The sequence below is a fragment of the Stegostoma tigrinum genome, chromosome 45 (assembly GCF_030684315.1).
Source record: "Stegostoma tigrinum isolate sSteTig4 chromosome 45, sSteTig4.hap1, whole genome shotgun sequence".
NCBI classification, from domain to species: domain Eukaryota; kingdom Metazoa; phylum Chordata; class Chondrichthyes; order Orectolobiformes; family Stegostomatidae; genus Stegostoma; species Stegostoma tigrinum.
Window position 1 is genome coordinate 4,722,760 of NC_081398.1, and position 27,367 is coordinate 4,750,126.

General features: G+C 58.0%; 1 protein-coding gene across 3 annotated transcripts; it reads left to right on the forward strand.

The window, feature by feature from the left end:
- LOC132207338 (filaggrin-2-like) lies at positions 1-26,863 on the forward strand. 3 transcript variants are annotated; one of them, XM_059642650.1, is made up of 14 exons: positions 2-843; positions 9,220-9,361; positions 10,086-10,168; positions 12,592-12,738; positions 16,485-16,682; positions 17,471-17,668; positions 18,362-18,559; positions 19,306-19,503; positions 20,311-20,508; positions 21,784-21,981; positions 22,639-22,836; positions 23,517-23,714; positions 25,225-25,476; positions 26,750-26,863. In XM_059642650.1, exons 1-14 carry the CDS (start codon positions 765-767, stop codon positions 26,806-26,808), a joined length of 2,346 nt encoding a protein of 781 aa, XP_059498633.1. In that variant the 5' UTR covers positions 2-764; the 3' UTR covers positions 26,809-26,863. The 3 variants fall into 3 exon arrangements, with proteins under 3 accessions (XP_059498635.1, XP_059498633.1, XP_059498634.1); XM_059642652.1 differs by lacking the exon at positions 23,517-23,714 and having other exon boundaries at positions 1-843; XM_059642651.1 differs by lacking the exon at positions 22,639-22,836.
- Positions 26,864-27,367: the final 504 nt, after the last annotated feature.

A 27,367-nucleotide genomic window follows, 5' to 3' on the forward strand; every position in this document is an offset into this window, starting at 1 on the left:
CCCTGTCTTTTTCTCTCTCTCCCCATCTCACTCTGTCTCTCTGTCTCTCTTCCTCTCTTTCTCCCTGTCTCTTTCTCTCTCTCGCCATCTCACTCTCTGTCTCTCAGTCTGTCTTCCTCTCTCTCTCTCTCTGTCTCCCTCCCTTTCTCCCTCTCACTCTCTCTCTCCCTGTCTCTTTCTCGCTCTCTCCCTGTCACTCTGTGTCTGTCTCTCTCTCTCTCTCTCTCTCTCTGTGGCAATCTCTCCCCGCCTCCACTCTGTCTGTCTTCTCTCTCTCTCTCTATCTTTCTCCCTCCCACCCTCTGTCTCTCCCTTCCTCTCTCTCTCTCTCTCTCACGTGAGCTGTGTGCTTTTGTGAAACCTCGGCAACTTTACCCGATGTAACTGGGATCTGGAATGCACTTCCCTGGGAATGTGGTGGGGACAGGTTCTATGGAGACATTGGAGAGTGTGTGAATTGGCCAGACATGGAAGGAGGTGCAGAGAACATGAGAGATTGGAGCCTGGTTTCCCCAGCACTGTTACCAGTCTCTCCAGGGATTTCAGTTCTCCTGGGTAGTTCCATCTGGCACTGCCAATGCTAGGGAAGAGCAGGAAGAGAGTTATTTTGCTTTTGCTACATCCAGCCCCCATGCAGGATCAGCAGCCAGTGGAAATTCCCCTACCGGTCATTTCATACTTTATTGGAGAGTCAGAGCCCAAGCTTTGTCAGACATTAATGCCTCAGCTCAGGGGCTGAGCGCCTTCATCTCCCTGCAGCAGAAATGAGCAGCTTCTGGCTTATAAACTACAAGGTGGCCACTGTCTCCTTTCTTCTTGCCAACGTGGTATTACTACAGTCTGGTAAGTACCAAGCTTTGGCTGGCACCTCTTCACCTGCTTCAGCTGACTGGTGTGCTCTTTGGCTGTGTGTGTGTGTGTGTCTGTGAGAGAGAGAGTGTATGTGTCTACGTGAGAGAGAGAGAGTGTGTGTGTGTCTAAGTGAGAGAGAGAGCGTGAGTGTGTGTGTCTAAGTGAGAGAGAGAGCGTGAGTGTGTGTGTGTCTGTGAGAGAGAGAGTGTATGTGTCTACGTGAGAGAGAGAGAGTGTGTGTGTGTCTAAGTGAGAGAGAGAGCGTGAGTGTGTGTGTCTAAGTGACAGAGAGTGAGTGAGTGTGTGTGTGTCTAAGTGAGAGAGAGAGAGTGAGTGTGTTTGTCTAAGTGAGAGAGAGAGTGTGTGTGTGTCTAAGTGAGAGAGAGTGAGTGAGTGTGTGTAAGTGAGAGAGAGAGAGTGTGTGTGTGTCTAAGTGAGAGAGTGTTTGTGTGTGTGAGAGAGAGAGAGCGTGTGTGTGTGTGTGTATGTGTGGCTGTATATGTGTGTGTGTGTGTGAGTGTGTGTGTGGCTGTGTGTGACTCTGTGTGTGTGTGTGTGTGTGGCTGTGTGTGACTGTGTGTGGCTGTGTGTGTGTGTGTGTGTGTGTGGCTGTGTGCGTCTGTGTGTGTGTGTGTGGCTGTATATGTGTGTGTGTGTGTGTGAGTGTGTGTGTGGCTGTGTGTGACTCTGTGTGTGTGTGGCTGTTTGTGTCTGTGTGTGTGTGTGTGTGGCTGTATATGTGTGTGTGTGTGTGTGAGTGTGTGTGTGTGAGAGTGTGTGTGACTCTGTGTGTGTGTGTCTGTGTGTGTGTGTGTGTGGCTGTATATGTGTGTGTGTGTGTGTGAGTGTGTGTGTGGCTGTGTGTGACTGTGTGTGTGTGTGTGTGTGTGTGTGTGTGAGGTGCTGGCTTTTGTACGCTCGAATTGATCGAAGAGGTTGAAAGAGATTATAACTGGGGGCGGGGCGGGGGGGGGGTAGTCTTCCATGATGCTGGCTGTTTTCCCGAGAAACCAGGAGGTAGAGTCGGAGTCTGTGGATGGGAGGTCGATTTGTGCGATGGGCCGGGTCTGTGTTCACACCTATCTGTAGTTCCTCACAGAGCAGTGCAGAATCGGAAGAGGACTGGGGAGTCCAGAGCTAAGAGGGAGGCTGATAAACGGAGAGGAGTGGGATGTTGCGGTGTGTGGGGTTGCGGTCTCATAAAAACCAATAAAATTCTACCAGGGCTGGGCAGTGAGGATGTTCCCAATGACCAGGAGGAGAGTCCAGAAACAGAAGGGTGGTGACGGTCTATAGGAGAGAGACTGAAGCTGCTGGAGAAGCTCAGCAGATCTGGCGCCAGCTGCGAAGAAGTATTCAGAGTTAACGCTTCCAGTGACCCTTCCTCAGAACAGCACCCGAAATGTTAACTCTGTTCTCCCCTTCGCAGATGCTGCCAGACCTGCTGAGCTTTTCCAGCAGCTTCTGTCCCTGTTCCTGATTTACAGCATCTGCAGTCCTTTCGGTTTTAATCAGCTTTATGCACTTCAGCGAGCCGTTTGACTAGGTTCTGCACAGCCAGCTAGTTAGCGAGGTTAGATCACACAGGATCCAAGGAGAGCTAGCCAATGGGATACAAAATTGGCTTGAAGGTAGGAGACAGAGCGGGGTGGCTTTTCAGACAGGACTCCTGGACCGTAGGTGCACCGCAAAGATCGGTGCTGGGTCCCACTGCTTTCTGACATTTATATCAATGATTTGGATGTGAACATAGGATGGATGGTTAGTCACTTTGCAGATTGGACCAAAATTGGAGGCTGTAGTGGACAGCGATGAAGGTTATCTCAAAGGACAGCAGGACCTTGATCAGATGGGCCGATGGGTGGCAGATGGAGTTTAATTTAGATAAATGTGAGGTGCTGCGTTTTGGAAAGGCACATCAGGGCAGGACTTATACAGTTAATAGTGAGGTCCTGGGGAGTGTCACTGAGCAGAGAGACCTTGGGGGGCAGGTACATAGTTCCCTGAAAGTGGAGCCGCAGGTAGACAGGGCGGTGAGGAAGGTGTTTGGGACGCCCGCCTTTATTGGTCAGTGCGTTGAGTGTAGGAGTTGGGAGGGTCATGTTGTGGCTGTACAGGACATTGGTTAGGGCCACTATTGGAATACTGCGTTCAATCCTGGTCTCCCTGCTACAGGAAGGATGTTGTGAAACTTGAAAACATTTACAGGAATGTTGCCAAGGTCAGAAGGCTTGCGCTACAGAGAGAGGCTGAAAAAGCCGGGGCTATTTCCCCTGGAACGTCGCAGGCTGAAGGGGGACCTTATAGAGGTTTATAAAATCAGGAGGGGCATGGATAGGGTGAATTGACAAGGTCTTTTCCCCAGGGTGGGGGGGTCCAAAACTAGAGGGGCATAGGTTTAAGGTGAGAGGGGAACGATTTAAAAGGGACCTATGAGGTGACACAGAGGGTGGTGCATGTATGGAACGAGCTGCCAGAGGCAGTGGTGGGGGCTGGTACAGTTACAGCATTTAAAAGGCATCTGGATGGGGACATGGATAGGAAGGGTTTAGAGGGATATGTGCCAAATGCTGGCAAATGGGGCTAGATTAATGTAGGATATCTGGGTCAGCATGGATGAGTTGGGCCGAAGGGTCTGTTTCTGTGCTATATGGCTCTGCGACTCTACAAGGAGTTGGACACAAGGGTCCGAGTTGGACAATCAGCCATGATCGTATTGAAGGACGGAGAACATTGAAGGGCCTGCCTCTGTTTTTTCCTATGAGTGCTTTGGGGTCAGGGCTCGCAAGAGGAGGTGTTTGAGGGCATGATCTGTGTGACATAAAAGAAGCTGGAGAGTAGACCCTTCAGCCCCTCATCCCTGCCCCACCCACTGGATCAGACTGTGGCTAACCCCCTCAGACCTCGAGCCCCATCCCTACCCTGTCTCCCTAACTCCTCCGCTCCCTCCGTCCCTCAGTCACCCGGCCTCCCTGGACCCCCTCTGTTGGGTGGGGTAGGGGGGTCGCGGTGAGAGTCCCGATGGGCCGAACGGCCCGCTGAAAACTTCTGACGAGAGGCGCTACACGAGTGCCTGGGAGAGAGACTCCCACCTCGTTACCACCCCCCCCCCTTCCTCCAAAACATGGAGACCCCTTCTCAATTCACCCTCACCACATGCAACCCCCCATCCCAGCCTCTCTCGCACTGGGTTGTGGTAAGGACTGAAATGAAAGGTTCTATCTGATCGATGTCGCGAAAATCTCTGGTGTTGAGAGTGGAATGAAGTTGGGCAATAACTGAGGCTAGCCATAAATAATTGTACAAAACACAGACGGGAACATGAGACCGATGCACATGCTAAATATTACACTGAGCAGTGTTTCTACCAAGCACGATACACCTAGCCAAACAGTCCGTTTTGGGATGCTCGGTCCCGGTGAAATCCCGCTAAACCCCCTCGCTCCGACGGCCGTGAGCTGCAGACTGACGCCTCCTCGCTGGCTGGTTGGCTTTTCATGTTCGGACCGCCAGTCTCTTTTCACCAGGAGCGCCGGGGTGACGACAAAATGACTCCCTGACTGCACTGCTCACGCAGCAGCCCTGCGCACCCGCCCCCACCCCCACCCCCCGCCACCCCAAAGCCTGGCGAATGCCCCTCGGTACACTGGCACAGGGGGGGCATGCGGAGCCGTCTGCTCCTCAATCACTGATCCCCAAAAAGCCTGAACTTTGTGGAAAATGTCACTCATCTGTGACCCCTTGCTGTCTCTTCCTGAGCCTTCCCAGCTGTGACGATCCTTGGCAAAGACATCTCAACCCACGCTCTTTGCTCTTCTGATGGTCGAGGTCAATGCAATTTTTTTTTAAAGGAACACTTTGGCATGATAGATAATGGGAACTGCAGATGCTGGAGATTCCAAGATAATAAAATGTGAGGCTGGATGAACACAGCAGGCCAAGCAGCATCTCAGGAGCACAAAAGCTGACGTTTCGGGCCTAGACCCTTCATCAGAGAGGGGGATGGGGTGAGGGTACACATGGTGCACACAACCAGCCCAGCTCTTCCCCCCCACCCACTGCATCCCAAAACCAGTCCAACCTGTCTCTGCCTCCCTAACCGGTTCTTCCTCTCAGCCATCCCTTCCTCCCACCCCAAGCCGCACCCCCCGCTACCTACTAACCTCATCCCACCTCCTTGACCTGTCCGTCTTCCCTGGACTGACCTATCCCCTCCCTACCTCCCCACCTATACTCTCCTCTCCACCTATCTTCTTTTCTTTCCATCTTCGGTCCGCCTCCCCCTCTCTCCCTATTTATTCCAGTTCCCTCCCCCCATCCCCCTCTCTGATGAAGGGTCTAGGCCCGAAACGTCAGCTTTTGTGCTCCTGAGATGCTGCTTGGCCTGCTGTGTTCATCCAGCCTTTTTATTACTTTGGCATGATACTTGTTTCAAAAACAGCTCCGAGTCGTTTGGAAATAGTAGGAACTGCAGATGCTGGAGGATCCGAGATAACAAGGTGTGCAGCTGGATGAACACAGCAGGCCAAGCAGCACCAGAGGAGCAGGAAGGCTGATGTTTCAGGCCTAGGCCCTTCTTCAGAAAATTATCCTCTTATCCTAGTCTTTCAGATTTTGTTAACAATGTTGACTCTTCCTCTGAGATTCCCATAGTCCTTTTGGCTCCCCAACGCTGCCTCTCTTCCCGTCATTTTTAGTGGAGGCAGATATCTGGAATGTTTTTAAGGCAGCGGGATAGGATGGTCAAGGAGACTCAAGGGGCTGAACAGCCGTTCTTGTTCCTCATTCCTTCCCTGGAGGGTCAGCGATGAGGGCGCGGGCACTGTCGGAGGGGCAGTGCTGAGGGCGCGGGCACTGTCGGAGGGTCAGTGCTGAGGGAGTGGGCACTGTCGGAGAGTCAGCGCTGAGGGAGCGCCGCACTGTCAGAGGGTCAGTGCTGAGAGAGTGGGCACTGTTGGAGGGTCAGTGCTGAGGGAGCGGGCACTGTCGGAGGGTCAGTGCTGAGGGAGTGGGCACTGTCGAAGGGTCAGCGCTGAGGGAGTGGGCACTGTCGGAGGGTCAGCGCTCAGGGAGTGGGCACTGTTCGAGGGACAGCGCTGAGAAAGCGCTGCACTGTCAGAGGGTCAGTGCTGAGGGAGCGCCGCACTGTCGGAGGGTCAGCGCCGAGGGAGCGGGCACTGTCGGAGGGTCAGTGCTGAGGGAGCGGGCACTGTCAGAGGGTCAGTGCTGAGGGAGTGGGCACTCTCGGAGGGTCAGCGCTGAGGGAGCGGGCACTGTCGGAGGGTCAGTGCTGAGGGAGTGGGCACCGTTGGAGGGTCAGTGCTGGGGAGCGGGCACTGTCGGAGGGTCAGTGCTGAGGGAGTGGGCACTGTCGGAGGGTCAGCACTCAGGGAGTGGGCACTGTTCGAGGGTCAGCGCTGAGAAAGCGCCGCACTGTCGGAGGGTCAGCGCCGAGGGAGCGGGCACTGTCGGAGGGTCAGCGCCGAGGGAGTGCTGCACTGTCGGAGGGTCAGTGCTGAGGGAGCGGGCACTGTCGGAGGGTCAGCGCCGAGGGTGCGCCGCACTGTCGGAGGGTCAGCGCTGAGGGAGCGGGCACTGTCGGAGGGTCAGTGCTGAGGGAGTGGGCACTGTAAGAGGGTCAGCGCCGAGGACGTGCCGCACTGTCGGAGGGTCAGCGCTGAGGGCGCGCCGCACTGTCGGAGGGTCAGCGCTGAGGGAGCGGGCACTGTCGGAGGGTCAGCGCTGAGGGAGCGGGCACTGTCGGAGGATCAGTGCTGAGGGAGCGGGCACTGTCGGAGGGTCAGTGCTGAGGGAGTGGGAATTGATGGGAGCTTGTTGTTGCAGTCATGTGGCCCCGCTTCAGAAAGAGCTGCGGGAGCCGCGAGACACTCCGAGAACATCCTGGGGCCATGAGGCCGTGGCTACGGTGGCTATATCAAGGCAGCTTGTACTTGTTGGCCTATTGAACCTCATTTGATGAGCGCGACTGAGGGCAGAACATCTCGACCCGAGTCTCTCCAGCATCCTGAGTCCTGACAGAGTTGCTTCCGCTCAACTTGTGTTTTGAACTCGTGAAGAATTTGATCGGGGCAATCCCTGCTGCGTTAGCTGCAGCGAAATTGTTGGATTGAAGCGTTTCTTGATGCTTTTGTTCAGCAATTTCGATCTTTTGGGATATCTTGACAGGATTTCCAGCCCCATCGTGTGAACGTAGCTTTGTAGATGTTATCTCTAGTCAGCAAGACTCCAATCTGCTCGTCCCCTGCATCCTTCCCTCTTTTGGCCCATTTTCCTTTCACACCGCTGTTAGAAACCAAAAGCCAAAATGCCTTCCGGACCACACTAATTATCGCCTACAGTGGCCAAGAATGAACAGTTTTATCTCTGCGAGGCTTGTTCTGTGAATAATCTGTACGGATTGTAGCTTTTTTGGCTTCCGTGCTGTTTACTTAAGGAACAGGAGAAGCCTTTTTGCGCTAGACCTCATTTCCCTTTGGCTGCTTTGCCGTCCGCTCGCGTCCCCATCGGCTGAACACAATGAGGCGATTTGGGCCATCGACCGCCATGATAGCCTGCTGTACGGTAACCCATCAACCTAGCCCCTTCACCCTCTCCCTCAACTTTTCCTCAAGCCAGCCTTATGTTGCCCACACACCTCCACCCCCTCCCCGCCCCAAATCGGCCGTTCCTTCAGTGTCTCTGGGTCAGAATCCCTGGAATTGCCTCCCTAAAGGGGCAGTGTGGGTCACCCCACAGCACACGGACTGCAGCAGTTCAAGAAGGCAGCTCACCCCCACCTTCTCAAGGGGGCAATTAGGGACGGGGCTATAACATGCTGGTTATGAGAATTTTTTTTAAAAAAAAGCCAGTTATGAAAAAATAATGCCTTAGGACGGTGAGGGGCTGGGAGGGGAATGTGCCGGGGGGCGGGGTGGTGTTCCCCTGTACATGCTGCCCCTTGTCCTTCTGGATGGAAGTGGGCTGTGGGTTTGGAAGGTGCTGCCTGAGGGTCTTTGGTGAGTTTCTGCAGAGCATCTTGTAGATGGTACACACTGCTGCGACTGAGCGTCGGTGGGTGGGGGGGGGGGAGGGGGTGGGATATTTATGGATGTGGTGCCAATTGAGCGGGGGGCTGCTTTGTCCTGGAGGGTGTCGAGCTTCCTGAGTGTTGTCGGAGCTGCCCCCATCCAGGGTGAAGTGGGGGCTATTCCCTCACCCTCCTGCCTTGTCGATGGTGGGACAGGCTTTGGGGGGGGGGGGGTTGGGGGGATTGGGGTCAGGAGGGGAGTTACTCGCTGCAGGATTCCCAGCCTCTGACCTGCTCTTGCAGCCGCTGTGTTTATGTGGTGAGTCCAGCTGAGTTTCTGGTCAATGGTAACTCCCCAGGATGTTGATAGTGGTGGGGGGGGGGGGGGGATTCAGTGATGGTAACACTGTTGAATGTCATGGGGACAGTGGGTGAGATTGTGTACTATTGGAGTTCAGTGGAATTTCTGTTCAAGAGCACAGAGCAATGGGTCGAGGTCCTTCTGGGGTGATCCTGGCACGCTGCAAATATTTAACACGAAGGGCAGGACTCAATATATCAGACGGAACAGAAAGCTGCCTCTTCTCTAGGTTAACAAAATGTGAGGCTGGATGAACACAGCAGGCCAAGCAGCATCTCAGGAGCACAAAAGCTGACGTTTCGGGCCTAGACCCTTCATCAGAGATGCTGCTTGGCCTGCTGTGTTCATCCAGCCTCACATTTTGTTGTCTTGGAATCTCCAGCATCTGCAGTTCCCATTATCTCTTCTCTAGGTTAATGGGTTAATAAAATGGGGGGAGTAATTTTAAAGCAGAAGGAGACGTGAGTGAAATTTATTTTGCCCAGAGAGCCGTAAGGACCTGGAATAAATCGATAGTTGATTGTGGGGCCGAGAGGGTTGGTGTATGAGGAGTGATTGGGCAGACAGGGACTGTACTTGTTGGAATTTAGAAGACTGGTGGGGGGGTTGGTGTTATAGGAAGGTGTAAAGTAATGAAGGGAATGGATAAGGTAGAAGCACTGGGCAGGTGAAACTAGAACGAGGGAGGGGGGGCAGCATAGCCTCAAAATAAGGGGGTGGGGGGGGGAGCAGATTAGGGACCGAGATGAGGAGGAACCTCTTCACCCAAAAGGTGGAATTCCCCGCCCAGAGACGCCGTCTCAGGCGCGGGCAGATTTTCGGGCAGGAAAGGGATTCCGGGTTAGGGCGAGCCAGCTTGAGTCTGCGAGGAGGGTCAGCCCCAATCCTGTAGAATGGCCGAACGGCCCGCTCCCGCTCCAGTTCCTGTGTGAATAACCCGCGTGGGATGCTGCTCTCTCTCTCTCTCTCTCTCTGGCAGGCCTGGCAGCAAAGTCAGAGGTGGATCTCAGCAGCTGCTGCCCCCAGGCCCGTCGCTATGAGGTCAAGCCTGGACACTTCAATCGTTTCCACAAGTGTTACCGAACAGTGAGCGTTTGCGGGACGCTGCAAGAGGCTGTCGTGTGAGTATGGTCCACGCAGACACCTCCGCCACACGCGTCAAGCTTCTGACCACCCCCCTACAACGGGGCTCGCTCACAGAGTAAAGCTTCCTCTACACCGTCCCCCCCCCCTCAAACACGACCCAGGGATAGCATGGGGTTAGATACGGAGTAAAGCTCCCTCTACACCGTTCCCCCCGTCAAACACGACCCAGGGATAGCACGGGGTTAGATACAGAGTAAAGCTCCCTCTACGCTGCCCCCCCCCCCCATCAAACGCTCCCCAGGACAGGGACAGCACGGGGTTAGATACAGAGTAAAGCTCCCTCTACACTGTTCCCCCTCAAACACGACCCAGGGATAGCATGGGGTTAGATACGGAGTAAAGCTCCCTCTACACCGTTCCCCACGTCAAACACGACCCAGGGATAGCACGGGGTTAGATACAGAGTAAAGCTGCCTCTACACTGCCCCCCCCCCACATCAAACGCTCCCCAGGACAGGGACAGCACGGGGTTAGATACAGAGTAAAGCTGCCTCTACACTGTCCCCCATCAAACGCTTCCCAGGACAGGGACAGTACAGGGTTAGATACAGAGTAAAGCTCCCTCTACACTATCCCCTGATCAAACACTCCCCAGGGACAGGGACAGCACGGGGTTAGATACGGGGGGGTGGGGGGAGCGTGTGGTGGACTCTGCGGTGGGCTCCAGGATAAACTGACAGGCCCCTCTTCGACTTTCAGATTCTACCCGAAACGAGGAGGCACCTCGTGTGTGGACCCGCGGCAGGGCTGGACCAAGCGGCTGAAGGACAGGATCGACGTTTGTAAGCAGCCCCCACCCCCACACACACCCTCCCACACAAACCCCCACCCCATTACCCTCCCACACATCCCCCCCACCCCAACACACACCCTCCCACACAACCCCCACCCCCATTACCCTCCCACACATCCCCCCCACCCCCACACACACCCTCCCACACAATTCCCCACCCCCACACACACCCTCCCACACATCCCCCCCACCCCAACACACACCCTCCCACACAACCCCCACCCCCATTACGCTCCCACACATCCCCCCCACCCCCACACACACCCTCCCACACAATTCCCCACCCCCACACACCCTCCCACACAACCCCCCACCCCCACACACCCTCCCACACAACCCCCACCCCCATTACCCTCCCACACATCCCCCAACGCCCACACACACCCTCCCACACAACCCCCCACCCCCACATAACCACCACCCCCATTACCCTCCCACACATCCCCCCACCCCCACACACACCCTCCCACACAACACCCCCACCTACACAAACCCCCACCCCAACACACACCCTCCCACACAACCCCCCACCCCCACACACCCTCCCACACAACCTCTGCCCCATTACCCACCCACACATCCCCCCACCCGACACACACCCTCCCACACAACCCTCCACCCCCACACAACCCCCACCTCAATTACCGTCCCACAGATCCCCCCCACCCCCACACACACCCTCCCACACAATTCCCCACCCCCACACACCCTCCCACACAACCCCCCACCCCCACACACCCTCCCACACAACCCCCCACCCCCACATAACCACCACCCCCATTACCCTCCCACACATCCCCCCACCCCAAACACACCCTCCCACACAATCCCCCCACCTACACAACTCCCCACCCCAACACACACCCTCCCACACAACCCCCCACCCCCACACACCCTCCCACACATCCCCCGCGCCATTACCCTCCCACACATCCCTCCACCCCCACACACACCATCCCACACAACCCCCCCACCCCCATACAACCCCCACCCCCATTACCCTCCCACACATCCCCCCACCCCCTCACACACCCTCCCACACAACCCACCACCCCTACACAATCCCCAACCCCATTACCCTCCCACACATCCCCCCACCCTCACACACACCCTCCCACACAACCCCCCACCCCCACACACACCCTCCCACACAACCCCCGCCCCCATTACCCTCCCACACATCCCCCAACGCCCACACACACCCTCCCACACAACCCCCCACCCCCACATAACCACCACCCCCATTACCCTCCCACACATCCCCCCACCCCCACACATACCCTCCCACACAACCCCCCCACCTACACAAACCCCCACCCCAACACACACCCTCCCACACAATTCCCCACCCCCACATACCCTCCCACACAACCCCTGCCCCCATTACCCTCCCACACATCCCCCCACCCCAACACACACCCTCCCACACAACCCCCCACGCCCACACACCCTCCCACACAACCCCCGCCCCCACACACCCTCCCACACAACCCCTGCCCCCATTACCCTTCCACACATTCCCCCACCCCCACACACACCCTCCCACACAACCCACCACCCCCACACAATCCCCAACCCCATTACCCTCCCACACAACCCCCCCACCTACAGAACCCCCCAGCCCCACTCACCCTCCAACACATCCCCCCACCCCTCCAGCCAGCCCTTCAAGGACCCCCCCCCCCGACATTCACACCAATTAACTAAATATAACCCCTTCAAATGCAGCCCCCCAGCCCCACTGAGAACCCCGGGCCTTGCCCCTTTCCCCAACTTTCCACCCGAGAGGAACGGGCAGACCCGCAGGGCCGGTGGGGGGGAGATAGAGGCCGCTCTGTCCCTCTGCGGCCTTGCTATCCCGCACCTGATTTGCGCTCTCCAGTCCCTCTTTACCCCTCTCCTCCCCACTACCTCCCCAGTCTCGGCCCTGGGGGGTCTCAGCCTCTGAGGCCGGTGTGGGGGTGGCGGTTTCCAAACTCCAAGGACCCTCCGAGGGTGAGAAATTCTCCGACTGGGCGGGGTGGGGGGTCGCCTGTAATTTTGAGGCTCCCATGGAAGTGCAGGGGTGGGGGCAAACGGCACTTTGATGGTGAGGTGGTCGTCCTCACCTCCCGCCTGCCATCCAACTCCCCCACCCCGAACAGCCCTCCACAGCGGAACCCCAAGGAGCTTCGCACATGGCACTGGAGTGGGCGCTAGAGGAATGCAGCGAGCTCTACGCAGGGCGAGTCCCGGTTTGTCGGGGCGTGGAGTGGGGTGGGGGTGTGGTGTTCTTGGTGGGCATGGGGTCCGGTGAGGTTGGGGGGTCTTGATGTTGCTGACTGTTTCATGTTCCCCTATCCACACCCCCCAAACCCCCCCACCCTCACCCCCGCCCCCACCCCGAACCCCCAACCCCCACCGGCATCGCAGACCTCCAGAGGAACACGTTGGATGCGGCGAACATCGGATGCTCCAAACCGAACCGCCAGCCCGAGGGCTCTACCCCTGGCAGGCGCAGAGAAGGCGCGGTCTCCGACGGGGAGGAGGTGGGCAGCAGGACTTCAGGCCGAACGTTGGGTAAGACGTTGCGGGATCTCAGTGAATGACCACCGTTGGGGGGCCTGGGGGGGGGCGGGGTTGGAGGTGGGTTGGTGGGGGAGGGTTGGTGGGTTGTTAGGGTTGGGGAGGGAGTTGGTGGGGGGGTTTGGTGGGGCATGGAGGGGAGTTGGTGGGGGTGGAGGAGGGTTGGTAGGGGTGGAGGAGGGTTGGTGGGAGTGGGGGAGGGTTGGTAGGGGTGGAGGAGGGTTGGTGGGAGTGGGGGAGGGTTGGTAGGGGTGGAGGAGGGTTGGTGGAGGTGGGTGAGGGTTGATGGAGGTGGGTGAGGGTTAGTGGGGGTGGAGGAGGGTTGGTAGGGGTGGAGGAGGGTTGGTGGGAGTGGGGGAGGGTTGGTAGGGGTGGAGGAGGGTTGGTGGGAGTGGAGGAGGGTTGGTGGGAGTGGGGGAGGGTTGGTAGGGGTGGAGGAGGGTTGGTGGGAGTGGGGGAGGGTTGGTAGGGGTGGAGGAGGGTTGGTGGGAGTGGGGGAGGGTTGGTAGGGGTGGAGGAGGGTTGGTGGGAGTGGAGGAGGGTTGGTGGGAGTGGGGGAGGGTTGGTAGGGGTGGAGGAGGGTTGGTGGGAGTGGGGGAGGGTTGGTGGGAGTGGGGGAGGGTTGGTAGGGGTGGAGGAGGGTTGGTGGGAGTGGGGGAGGGTTGGTAGGGGTGGAGGAGGGTTGGTGGGAGTGGGGGAGGGTTGATGGAGGTGGGTGAGGGTTAGTGGGGGTGGAGGAGGGTTGGTGGGAGTGGAGGAGGGTTGGTGGAAGTGGGAGAGGGTTGGTGGGGGTGGAGCAGGGTTAGTGGGGATGGAGGAGGATTGGTGGGGAGGGGGGTAGTTGGTGGGCGTGGGAGAGGGTTGGTGGGGGTGGGGGTGGAGGAGGGCTGGTGGGGGTGGGGGGATTTGGTGGGGGTGGGAGAGGGTTGATGGGGGTAGTTGGTGGGAGTGGGAGAGGGTTGGTGGGGGTGGGGGGGAGTCGGTGGAGGTGGGGGAGGGTTGGTGGGGGTGGGGGGGAGTCGGTGGAGGTGGGGGAGGGTTGGTGGGGGTGGGGGAGGGTCGGTGGGGGTGGGGGGAGTTGGTGGGGGTGGAGGAGGGTTGGTGGGGGTGGGGGGAAGGGGTTGGTGACCATCAGTGGTTGGAAGGGAGACGCAACAGGGAACGGCTCAGCTTCTTGGTGGGAGGATGTTAGGCCCCTCTTTCCCACCCTAGCTCCTTCCTTTCATTGGTTTGCGGGTTGGGTTGGGGGTGTTGGGGCTGTGCGTGGGTCGCTGGCTAGGCCCAGCATTTGCTGCCCATCCCTAATTGCCCCAGAGGGCATTAAGGATCTCCAACACGTGGTCTGGAGTCACGTGTAGACTGGGTGGTTGGCCCAGTTTCCTTCCCTGAAGGACATTAGTGAACCAGATGGGGTTTTCCCTAACAATTTGTCATCATTAGGCCCTTAATTCCAGGCTTTTTTTTGGATTCACCATCAGTTGTGTTGGGAATTGAACCCCGGCTCCCCAGGACATTCCCGGGGCTTGGGGGTTAACAGCCCAGCGATGGGCCATCACCTCACCCCACCACCAGGGGCAGCTCCCCCGGTTCAATTCCCACCGGCCAATGAACTCATCCCAGTCCCACAGGCTCTCTCTTTGTTTGCTGATGGCTGAGACTCACCTCTCTCTCTCTCCTTCTCTCTCTCTCTCTCTCTCTCTCTCTCTCCCCCTCCCACCCCCCATCTCTCCCCCTCCCTCCCTCCCTCCCACCCCCTCTCTCCCCCTCCCTCCCTCCCTCCCACCCCCTCTCTCTCTCTCTCTCCTTCTCTCCTTCTGTCTCCTTCCCCCCATCTCTCTCTCTCTCTCTCCTTCTCTCCTTCTGTCTCCTTCCCCCCACCTCTCTCTCTCTCTCCCCTTCTCTCCTTCTGTCTCCTTCCCCCCACCTCTCTCTCTCTCTCTCCTTCTGTCTCCTTCCCCCCACCTCTCTCTCTCTCTCTCTCCTTCTGTCTCCTTCCCCCCACCTCTCTCTCTCTCCTTCTGCCTCCTTCCCCCCACCTCTCTCTCTCTCTCTCTCTCTCCTTCTGTCTCCTTCCCCCCACCTCTCTCTCTCTCTCCTTCTGTCTCCTTCCCCCGACCTCTCTCTCTCCTTCTGTCTCCTTCCCCCCACCTCTCTCTCTCTCCTTCTGCCTCCTTCCCCCCACCTCTCTCTCTCTCTCTCTCCTTCTGTCTCCTTCCCCCCACCTCTCTCTCTCTCCTTCTGTCTCCTTCCCCCGACCTCTCTCTCTCCTTCTGTCTCCTTCCCCCCACCTCTCTCTCTCTCTCTCCTTCTGTCTCCTTCCCCCCACCTCTCTCTGTCTCTTCTTCTGTCTCCTTCCCCCGACCTCTCTCTCTCTCTCTCTCTCCTTCTGTCTCCTTCCCCCCACCTTTCTCTCTCTCTCTCTCTCCTTCTGTCTCCTTCCCCCCACCTCTCTCTCTCTCTCTCTCTCTCTCCTTCTGTCTCCGTCCCCCCACCTCTCTCTCTCTCTCCTTCTGTCTCCTTCCCCCCACCTCTCTCTCTCTCTCTCCTTCTCTCCTTCTGTCTCCTTCCCCCCACCTCTCTCTCTCTCTCTCCTTCTGTCTCCTTCCCCCCACCTCTCTCTCTCCTTCTGTCTCCTTCCCCCCACCTCTCTCTCTCTCCTTCTGTCTCCTTCCCCCCACCTCTCTCTCTCTCTCCTTCTGTCTCCTTCCCCCCACCTCTCTCTCTCTCTCTCTCTCTCTCTCCTTCTGTCTCCTTCCCCCCACCTCTCTCTCTCTCCTTATATCTCCTCCCCCCCTTTATATTTCCCTCTCTCTCTCTCTATCTCCCTCCCCCCTCTCTCCTTCTGTCTGTCTGTCTCTCTCTCTCTCTCCTTATACCTCCCTCTCTCTCTCTCTCTTTATATCTCCCTCTCTCTCTATCTCCCTCCCCGACTCTCTCTCTCTCCTTATATCTCCCTCCCCCCACTTTATATCTCCCTCTCTCTCCCTCTCTATCTCCCTCCCCCACTCTCTCTCTCCTTATATCTCCCTCCCCCCACTTTATATCTCCCCTCTCTCTCTCTCTCTATCTCCCTCCCCCCACTGTCTCTCTCTCCTTATATCTCCTCCCTGCCTTTATATCTCCCTCTCTCTCTCTCTCCATCTCCCTCCCCCTCTCTCTCTCCTTCTGTCTCTCTCTCTCTCTCCTTATACCTCCCTCCCCCTCCTTTATATCTCCCTTTCTCTCTCTCTCTATCTTCCTGCGCCCCCACCTCTCTCTCTCTCCTTCTGTCTCCCTCTCTCTCTCTGTCTCTCTCTCTCTGTCTCTGTCTCTCCCCTTCTTTGACCCTCTCTCTCTCTCTGTCTCCTCCGTCTCTCCATCTGTTTCCCTCTATCAATCTCCCCCTCACTCACTCTCTATCTTACTCCCACACCTGCCTCTCCCTCTTTCTCTCTATCTCACCGTCTTTCTCTCTCTCTCTCTTACCCTCTCTCCCCTCCCCCCCTCTCTCCCTCTCTCCCTTTCTCTGTCCCCCTCCCACTCTCTCTCCTCTGTCTCTCCATCTCTGTTTCCCTCTATCTATCTTTCCCTCGTACACTCTCTATCCGTCTCTCACTATCTATCTTTCTCTCTCCCAACCCCTATCTTTCTTCTCCTTCTCCCTCTGCCCCTCCATCTCTCTGCCTCCTTCTCTCACCCTCTCCCGTCTCCCTACCCCTCCCCTCTTTCCCTCCCCCTTCCCCCATGTTACCCTCTAACAGATGCTCGTGTTCCTACTGCCAGTCCCCAAAAGGGGGGCAATGCCAGTCTTCCGGGAGATGGCACAGTTCCGGTGGTGACGGGGGAATGGGACCCTGCCCTGAGCTCCCCCTGGGCACCAGCAGCTTCCCTGAACGGAGCTGGGATGGTCATCCCCCAGGAAACAGCAGGGCAACGCACAGCATCATCCCATGGGCAAGGTGAGGCTAATGGCTGCCCCCCATTGGCTGGGGCTTCACCCTGGGTAAGGGCTTCGCTGGGGGTGGGCAATAAGAGGGGGGTGTGGGGGAGGGTATGCGCGATGACCCGGGTGGACGGGTGGGAAGGGGAAGGCCCACTGGCTCTCTCTCACCCTCTCCTGCATTGCTGTAGCGCCCAATCTCGCACGCACTGCGGTCTGATGTCCCCGGGCAGTGCCCAATCTCTCCACCCTGATGGTTTTCACTGACCTCTCTCTCTCTCTGTGGTCGTCTCTGTCTTTCCCTCTCCTTCCTCCCCCATCCTCCTTCTCCCGCTCTCTATTTCTCCCCCTCTCCCTTTCTCTCTCCCACCATCTCCCTCTGTCCCACCACCTGCCTCCCTCTCTCTGTCTCTCCCCATCTCTCCCACTCCCTCCCACTCTCTCCCTATCTCTCCCCCTCCCTCTCTCTCTATCTCTCCCCCTTTCTCCCACTCCCTCTCTCCCACTCTCTCTCTATCTCTCCCACTCCCTCTCTCTATCTCTCCCCCTTTCTCCCACTCCCTCCCTCCCACTGTCCCTCTATCTCTCCCACTCCCTCTCTCCCACTCTCTCACGCAATCTCACCCCCTTACTGACTCTCCTTTTTGATCTCTCCATCCCTCTCATTCTTTCTCTCTCTCTCTCTCCCTATCTCCCCTCACTCACTCTCTCTCCCTCCCACTCTCTCCCCGTCCTTCTCTTACTCTCCCTCACATTTCCCCTCCTCCCCCTCCCCCCTCCCCACCCCACCGTGTTACCCTCTAACAGATGCTCGTGTTCCTACTGCCAGTCCCCAAAGGGGGGGCAATGCCAATCTTCCGGGAGATGGCACTGTTCCGGTGGTGACCGGGGAATGGGACCCTGCCTCGAGCTCCCCCTGGACACCAGCAGCTTCCCCGAACGGAGCTGGGACGGTCATCCCCCAGGAAACAGCAGGGAAACGCACAGCATCATCCCATGGGCAAGGTGAGGCTAATGGCTGCCCCCCATTGGCTGGGGCTTCACCCTGGGTAAGGGCTTCGCTGGGGGTGGGCAATAAGAGGGGGGTGTGGGGGAGGGTATGCGCGATGACTGGGGTGGACGGGTGGGAAGGGGGAGGCCCACTGGCTCTCTCTCACCATCTCCTGCATTGCCGTAGCACCCAATCTTTCACCCACTGCGGTCTGATGTCCCCGGGCAGTGCCCAATCTCTCCACCCTGATGGTTTTCACTGACCTCTCTCTCTCTCTTTGGTTGTCTCTGTCTCTCCCTCTCCTTCCTCCCCCATCCTCCTTCTCCCTCCCTCTATTTCTCCCCCTCTCCCTTTCTCTCTCCCGCCATCTTCCTCTGTCCCACCACCTGCCTCCCTCTCCCTCTCTCTGTCTCTCCCCATCTCTCCCACTCCCTCCATCTCTCCCCCTCCCTCCCACTCTCTCTCTATCACTCCCACTCCCTCTCTCCCACTCTCTCTCGCAATCTCACCCCCTCACTGACTCTCCTTTTCTCCCTCTCTATCTCTCCATCCCTCTCATTCTTTCTCTCTCTCTCTCCCTATCTCCCCTCACTCACTCTCTCTCCCTCCCACTCTCTCCCTGTCCTTCTCTTTATCTCCCTCACATTTACCCCCCTCCCCTCCTCCCCCTCCCCCTCACCCTCCCCCCCCGTGTTACCCTCTAACAGATGGTCGTGGACCTACTGCCAGTCCCCAAAGGGGGGGCAACGCCAGTCTTCCGGGAGATGGCGCTGTTCCGGTGGTGACCGGGGAATGGGACCCTGCCCCGAGCTCCCCCTGGGCACCAGCAGCTTCCCCGAATGGAGCTGGGACGGTCATCCCCCAGGAAACAGCAGGGCAACGCACAGCATCATCCCATGGGCAAGGTGAGGCTAATGGCGGCCCCCCAATGGCTGGGGCTGCACCCTGGGTAAGGGCTTCGCTGGGGGTGGGCAATAAGAGGGGGGTGTGGGGGAGGGTATGCGCGATGACCGGGGTGGACGGGTGGGAAGGGGGAGGCCCACTGGCTCTCTCTCACCCTCTCCTGCATTGCTGTAGCGCCCAATCTCTCACCCACTGCGGTCCGATGTCCCCGGGCAGTGCCCAATCTCTCCACCCTGATGGTTTTCACTGACCTCTCTCTCTCTCTGTGGTCGTCTCTGTCTCTCCCTTTCCTTCCTTCCCCATCCTCCTTCTCCCTCCCTCTATTTCTCCCCCTCTCCCTTTCTCTCTCCCGCCATCTTCCTCTGTCCCACTACCTACCTCCCTCTCCCTCTCTCTGTCTCTCCCCATCTCTCCCACTCCCTCTATCTCTTCCCCTTTCTCCCACTCTCTCTCTATCTCTCCCACTCCCTCTCACTATCTCTCCCCCTTTCTCCCACTCCCTCCCTCCCACTCTCCCTCTATCTCTCCCACTCCCTCTCTCCCACTCTCTCTCGCAATCTCACCCCCTCACTGACTCTCCTTTTCTCCCTCTCTATCTCTCCATCCCTCTCATTCTTTCTCTCTCTCTCTCCCTATCTCCCCTCACTCACACTCTCTCCCTCCCACTCTCTCCCTGTCCTTCTCTTACTCTCCCTCACATTTGCCCCCCTCCCCTCCTCCCCCTCCCCCCCGTGTTACCCTCTAACAGATGGTCATGGACCTACTGCCAGTCCCCAAATGGGGGGCAATGCCAGTCTTCCGGGAGATGGCGCTGTTCCGGTGGTGACCGGGGAATGGGACCCTGCCCCGAGCTCCCCCTGGGCACCAGCAGCTTCCCCGAACGGAGCTGGGACGGTCATCCCCCAGGAAACAGCAGGGAAACGCACAGCATCATCCCATGGGCAAGGTGAGGCTAATGGCGGCCCCCCATTGGCTGGGGCTGCACCCTGGATAAGGGCTTCGCTGGGGGTGGGCAATAAGAGGGGGGTGTGGGGGAGGGTATGCGCGATGACCGGGGTGGACGGGTGGGAAGGGGCAGGCCCACTGGCGCTCTCTCACCCTCTCCTGCATTACTGTAGCGCCCAATCTCTCACCCACTGTGGTCCGATGTCCCCGGGCAGTGCCCAATCTCTCCACCCTGATGGTTTTCACTGACCTCTCTCTCTCTCTGTGGTCGTCTCTGTCTCTCCCTCTCCTTCCTCCCCCATCCTCCTTCCCCCTCTCTCTATTTCTCCCCCCTCCCTTTCTCTCTCCCGCCAACTCCCTCTGTCCCACCACCTGCCTCCCTCTCCCTCTCTCTGTCTCTCCCTATCTCTCCCACTCCTTCTATCTCTCCCCCATTCTCCCACTCTCTCTCTATCTCTCCCACTCCCTCTCTCCCACTTTCTCTCTATCTCTCCCCCTCCCTCTGTCTCTATCTCTCCCCCTTTCTCCCACTCCCTGTCTCCCACTCTCTCTCTATCTCTCCCACTCCCTCTCTCCCACTCTCTCTCGCAATCTCACCCCCTCACTGACTCTCCTTTTTTCCTTCTCTATCTCTCCATCCCTCTCATTCTTTCTCTCTCTCTCTCTCTCTCTCCCTATCTCCCCTCACTCACTCTCTCTCCCTCCCACTCTCTCCCTGTCCTTCTCTTACTCTCCCTCACATTTGCCGCTCTCTCTCGCCTCCTCCCTCTCCCCCTCGCCCTCCCCCCCCCGTGTTACCCTCTAACAGATGGTCCTGGACCTACTGCCAGTCCCCAAATGGGGGGCAATGCCAGTCTTCCGGGAGATGGCACTGTTCCGGTGGTGACCGGGGAATGGGATCCTGCCTCGAGCTCCCCCTGGGCACCAGCAGCTTCCCCGAACGGAGCTGGGACGGTCATCCCCCAGGAAACAGCAGGGAAACGCACAGCATCATCCCATGGGCAAGGTGAGGCTAATGGCTGCCCCCCATTGGCTGGGGCTTTACCCTGGGTAAGGGCTTCGCTGGGGGTGGGCAATAAGAGGGGGGTGTGGGGGAGGGTATGTGCGATGACCGGGGTGGACGGTTGGCAAGGGGAAGGCCCACTGGCTCTCTCTCGCCCTCTCCTGCATTGCTGTAGCGCCCAATCTCTCACCTACTGCGGTCCGATGTCCTCGGGCCAGTGCCCAATCTCTCTGTGTGCCCCAAACAACTCAATATCGCCTCCTCATGGCCTGAGCGGTTTGTTTTTTCTGTCCAGCCAAAGATGGCACTGTTGGCTCGGCCCAGCATTTATTACCCATCCCCCAATTGCCCCAGAGGGCAGTTAGAGCCAACCACATTGCTGTGGGTCTGGAGTCACGTGTAGGCCAGACCAGGTAAAGATGGCAGCTTCCTTCCCTGAAGGACATCAGTGAACCAGGTGGGTTTTGCCAACAATTTGAACCCCGATTCCCCAGAACATTCCCGGGATCTGGGGATTAACGGTACAGTGATGGGCCATCACCTGACCAAGAGGGACAGCTCTCCCCGTTTGAAATCCCTGATTCTCTGTTGCTTCCCGGATAATGATTCGATTCCCGCCTGAAACTATCTCCCTGGGTTTGCACTGACCCCTCCCTCAATCTCTCTCTCTCTCTCTCTCTCTGTGTTCGTCCATGTCTCTCTTTTTCTTTCTCTCTGTCACTCCCACTGGCACTCTCACTACCTCTCTCTCCGTCTCTCCCTCCCTGACCCTCCCTCCCTCTCTCTCGGCCTCCCTTTCTCTCTGTCTCCCTCTCTACCTGACACACTGTCTCCCCCTCTCTATCTCTCCCTATGTCTCCTTCGTCTCCCCATCGCTGTTTCCCTCTCACTCTCTATTTCTCCCCCTTCCTCACACTCCGTCTCTCCATCTCTCTGTATCTCCCTCTCTCTACCCCTAGCTCACTCTCTCTCCCTCTCCTCCTCCCAAACCCTACCCCTTTCTCTCCCACTCTGTCTTATCTCTCCTTCTCTCTCCCTCACTCTCTCTCCCTCTGTCCCCCTTGCTCACTCTCCCTCTCTCCCTTCATTTTCCCGTCTCTCTCTCTTCCTCACTCTCTCTGTATCTGTACCTCTCCATCTATCTCTCCCACCCTCCCTCTCTCTCCCTCTCTCTCCCTCATACACTCTCCATCCGTCTCTTACTATCTTTCTCGCTCCCTCCCCCTCCCACTCACCCCCGCTCCCCCTCACCCTCCCCCCCGTGTTACCCTCTAACAGATGCTCGTGTTCCTACTGCCAGTCCCCAAAGGGGGGGCAATGCCAGTCTTCCGGGAGTTGACGCTGTTCCGGTAGTGACTGGGGAATGGGACCCTGCCCTGAGCTCCCCCTGGGCACCAGCAGCTTCCCCGAACGGAGCTGGGACGGTCATCCCCCAGGAAACAGCGAGGAAACGCACAGCATCATCCCATGGGCAAGGTGAGGCTAATGGCTGCCCCCCATTGGCTGGGGCTTCACCCTGGGTAAGGGCTTCGCTGGGGGTGGGCAATAAGAGGGGGGTGTGGGGGAGGGTATGCGCGATGACCGGGGTGGACGGGTGGGAAGGGGGAGGCCCACTGGCTCTCTCTCACCCTCTCCTGCATTGCTGTAGCGCCCAATCTCTCACCCACTGCGGTCCGATGTCCCTTGGGCAGTGCCCAATCTCTCCACCCTGATGGTTTTCACTGACCTCTCTCTCTCTCTCTCTCTGTGGTCGTCTCTGTCTCTCCCTCTCCTTCCTCCCCCATCCTCCTTCTCCCTCCCTCTATTTCTCCCCCTCTCCCTTTCTCTCTCCCACCAACTCCCTCTGTCCCTCCACCTGCCTACCTCTCCCTCTCACTGTCTCTCCCCATCTCTCCCACTCCCTCTATCTCTCCCACTCCCTCTCTCCCACTCTCTCTCGCAATCTCACCCCCTCACTGACTCTCCTTTTCTCCCTCTCTATCTCACCATCCCTCTCATTCTTTCTCTCTCTCTCTCCCTATCTCCCCTCACTCACTCTCTCTCCCTCCCACTCTCTCCCTGTCCTTCTCTTACTCTCCCTCACATTTCCCCCCCTCCCCTCCTCACCCCCCCCCCCGTGTTACCCTCTAACAGATGCTCGTGTTCCTACTGCCAGTCCCCAAAGGGGGGGCAATGCCAGTCTTCCGGGAGATGGCGCTGTTCCGGTGGTGACCGGGGAATGGGACCCTGCCCCGACCTCCCCCTGGGCACCAGCAGCTTCCCCGAACGGAGCTGGGACGGTCATCCCCCAGGAAACAGCAGGGAAACGCACAGCATCATCCCATGGGCAAGGTGAGGCTAATGGCTGCCCCCCATTGGCTGGGGCTTCACCCTGGGTAAGGGCTTCGCTGGGGGTGGGCAATAAGAGGGTGGTGTGGGGGAGGGTATGCGCGATGACCGGGGTGGACGGGTGGGAAGGGGAAGGCCCACTGGCTCTCTCTCACCCTCTCCTGCATTGCTGTAGCGCCCAATCTCTCACCCACTGCGGTCCGATGTCCCCGGGCAGTGCCCAATCTCTCCACCCTGATGGTTTTCACTGACCTCTCTCTCTCTCTGTGGTCGTCTCTGTCTCTCCCTCTCCTTCCTTCCCCATCCTCCTTCTCCCTCTCTCTATTTCTCCCCCTCTCCCTTTCTCTCTCCCGCCAACTCCCTCTGTCCCTCCACCTGCCTACCTCTCCCTCTCACTGTCTCTCCCCATCTCTCCCACTCCCTCTATCTCTCCCCCTCCCTCCCACTCTCTCTCTATCTCTCCCACTCCCTCTCTCCCACTCTCTCTCGCAATCTCACCCCCTCACTGACTCTTCTTTTCTCCCTCTCTATCTCTCCATCCCTCTCATTCTTTCTCTCTCTCTCTCCCTATCTCCCCTCACTCACTCTCTCTCCCTCCCACTCTCTCCCTGTCCTTCTCTTACTCTCCCTCACATTTCCCCCCCTCCCCTCCTCACCCTCCCCCCCGTGTTACCCTCTAACAGATGCTCGTGTTCCCACTGCCAGTCCCCAAAGGGGGGGCAATGCCAGTCTTCCGGGTGTTGACGCTGTTCCGGTGGTGACCGGGGAATGGGACCCTGCCTCGAGCTCCCCCTGGGCACCAGCAGCTTCCCCGAACGGAGCTGGGACGGTCATCCCCCAGGAAACAGCAGGGAAACGCGCAGCATCATCCCATGGGCAAGGTGAGGCTAATGGCTGCCCCCCATTGGCTGGGGCTTCACCCTGGGTAAGGGCTTCGCTGGGGGTGGGCAATAAGAGGGGGGTGTGGGGTAGGGTATGCGCGATGACCGGGGTGGACGGGCGGGAAGGGGAAGGCCCACTGGCTCTCTCTCACCCTCTCCTGCATTGCCGTAGCGCCCAATCTCTCACACACTGCGGTTTGATGTCCCCGGGGCAGTGCCCAATCTCTCCTACTCTCTGTGTGCCCCAAACAGCTCAATATCGCCTCCTCATGGCCTGAGCTGTTTGTTTCTTCTTTTCACTGGGCCTGGACCTGCTTTGTTTATTGCCCCCTTCCTTGTTGCCCCCCCGTTGAGAAGGTGAGGGTGATCTGCCTTCTTGAACCGCTGCAGCCCATGTGCCGTGGGGTGACCCACAATGTCCCTGTGGGTGGGAATTCCAGGAATTCTGACCCAGCGACACTGAAGGCATGGCCGATATATTTCCAAGGCAGGATGGCAGTGTAGCGTTAGTCTCACTGAATGTATCCCTTGTTGTGACACTGCCTGATGCGTAGAACATAGAACAGCACAGCACAGGCCCTTCGGCCCATGATGTTGTGCCGAGATTTTACCCTAAAGCTTAGGCCAATCTAACCCCCACCTCTACCTTATACTAGCATCTATGTGCCTATCTAATAGCTGCTTAAATGCCCCTAATGAGGCTGATTCCACACCCCGACCACTCTCTGAGTAAAGAACCTACCTCTGACGTCTCCCCTATATTTGCCTCCATTCACTTTAAAACTATGTCCCCCTCATAACAGCTACCTCCACCCTAGGAAAACGTCTCTGGCTGCCCACTCTATCATTTTGTACACCTCTATCAAGTTACCTCTCATCCTTCGTCGTTCTAAAGAGAAAAGCCCTAGCTCTCTCAATCTTTCCTTGTAAGACCTTCCCTCCATTCTAGGCAACATCCTGGTAAATCTCCTCTGCGCCTTTTCCAATGCTTCCACATCTTTCCTGTAATGAGGCGACCAGAACTGGAAACAATATTCCAGATGTGGCCAAACCAGGCTTTTGTACAGCTGGAGCATAACTTCATGGCCCTTGAACTCAATCCCTCTATTAATGAAAGCTAACACACCATACGCCTTCTTAACAACTCTATCCACCTGGGTGGCAGCTTTTAGGGAAAATGGGCAGCCCTCAACCATTTTACCTGCTTCTTCGGCCAGGGTGCCCTGCGCTGTTTTTGACCACGAATGATCGCAGATGGCTGGTGTAAACACGCAGGGGTACTCCCTACCTTAGGTCACCCTCCATCAGGGTCTCAGAGGGCCCTCAGAAATGTCAGAGGCGAGGGGAGTAGATTGGGTTGGTGGGGGGTGGAGGGCTGGGGTGAAAGTGGGTAGGGAGAAAGGGGCCTGGGAGTCACCAGGGAGGAGGGCCGCTGGTTTCGGATGAAGGTTTCTCTCTCTCTCTCTCTCTCTTTCTGTCTCGCTAACATTCCCACCATCCTTCCCCTCAGGGTCCGAAGTTAACTGCACTAATGCCCACACCGTGTGTTCGCGCCTGGCCTCTGTGCCCTCGAGAGGAGTTAACGCAGCGCCAGGGCTCCAGAATGGCAAGGATGCAACGGCAGTGGGCAGGCAGGGAGGGGAGGAGTGGTCAAGGCGTAAGCTGGGGACGGGTCAGATGGTTGTATTGACCCTCATACCCGTCGTCCTAGCCCTGGTCTCCATCATTGCCTACGTGGTCTGCAAGAGGAGCAGACGAAACGGTGAGGGCATGGCCACCGGGGGAGCGGGGGTGGGTCGGGGGGGGTGGGGGGCGCGTGCTGCAGGGTGGGGGTGTTGAGGGGAGGGGAGCGGTTGTGGGATGGGGGCCGGCGCACGGGACGTGGCATGGAATGGAGGCCGTTCGGCCCTCTCCGAACCCCAGTCTCCCCCCTTGCCCCACCTCGCCCACCCACGACTTGGGCCTCTGAACCGACGTGAGCGCAGTCTCTTGTGAAGGCTGCCCCTGCCAAATATCTGAATGTTGAAGGTGCAATGTGGCAGATTCTCCGACCACCCGCCCCCCACCCCCCCCCCCCCCCCCAACCCCAACCAACCAACCCCGAGCGACGGTTCTAAATCATCAGTCGGAGTTTCTGGCCCTGCCCCTTCTGAGGGGCTCTCAAGGGGGTGGGGCAGGGAGTTGTGTTCATTTATTTGCACCCTCCCCTCGAGCATCCCACCACCCTACACCCTGGCCATTCGCCAGCTGCTCGACTGTAGGAGGCATCGACTCGTGAGCGAGGCGTCAAATGCCTTGCCCTTGTAATAGCTGGGCATAAAAGACAGGGCTCACAGTTAGCCCAGCCCATGTCACTGTGTGGGCATCCCTACACCACAGTGACTGCAGGGGTTCAAGAAGCAGCTCACCCCCACCTTCTCCAGGGGCAATTAGGGACGGGGCGATCGCTGCACAGTGGTACCACAGAGAGTGTGTCTGAAATATGCTTGATTTTGTGACTCTGTCATCTGTTCTCACATTGTACTCAACATCTCTATCCCTCTCTCCCCCACCTCTCTTGCTCTTCTTCTCGCTCTTTCTCTCTCCCTCTTTCTTGCTCACCCCTACTCTCTTTCTCTTTGTCTCTCTCCCTCTCTCTCCCTTCCTCCAACTCTCTCTCACCCCTCTGTCTCCCTCGGTCTCTCTCTTCGCCCCCCCCCCCCCCCACCCTATCTCTCTGTCTCTCTCCCCCCCTCTCTCTTTCTCTCTCTCTGTCTCTCTCTCCCCCTCTCTCTCCCCCTCTGTCTCTCTCTCTCCTCATCTCGCTCCCTCTCTCCCTCCTTCCCTCCCTCTGTCTGTCTGTCTCTCTCTCTCCCTCCCCCTCTCTCTCCCTCTCTGTCTCTGCCTCCCCCCCCGCTCTCTCTCTCTCTCTCCCCCTCCCTCCCTCTCTCTCTCTCTCCCCCTCCCTCCCTCTCTCTCTCCCTCTGTCTCTCTCTCTCTCTATCTCTCTCCCCCTCCTTTCTCCCTCTCCTTCCCTCTCTCTCTCCGTCCCTCAGATGCAAAGTACCAAATGACTTTAGCGGACGAAGTGGAAGGAATCAATGACACTCTGTAGCAGCTCAAGAATTCCAGCTGCTCCCACTGCTCTTTCTAATGCTCACTTTTCCAAATGTCCCGATCCCTCCAGGCAGACATTACCCCCTACACTCCTTCCCTATCCATGACACCCCCCAACGCCCTACGCTCCTTCCCTTTCTCTGTCACCCTGTACACTCCCTCCCTATCCCTGTCCCCCCTTCACCCCCTCCCTATCCCTGTCCTCCCCATCCCCCAATCCACTTCCCCATCCCTGCCCCCCCCATGCCCCACACACCTTCCCTATCCCTGTCCCCTCTTCACCCCCTCCCTATCCCTGTCTCTGCCCATCCCCTACACCACCTCACTATCCCTGCATCCCCTACACCCCTTCCCTATCTCTGTATCCCCTACACCCCTTCCCTATCCCTGTATCCCCTACACCCCTTCCCTATCCCTGTATCTCCTACACCTCCTCCCTATCCCTGCCACCCCCATTCCCCTTCACCCCTTCCCTATCCCTGTACCCCCTACATCCCCTCCCTATCACTGTCCCCCCCATCCATAACACCCCCTCCCTATCCCTGTCTCCCCCATCC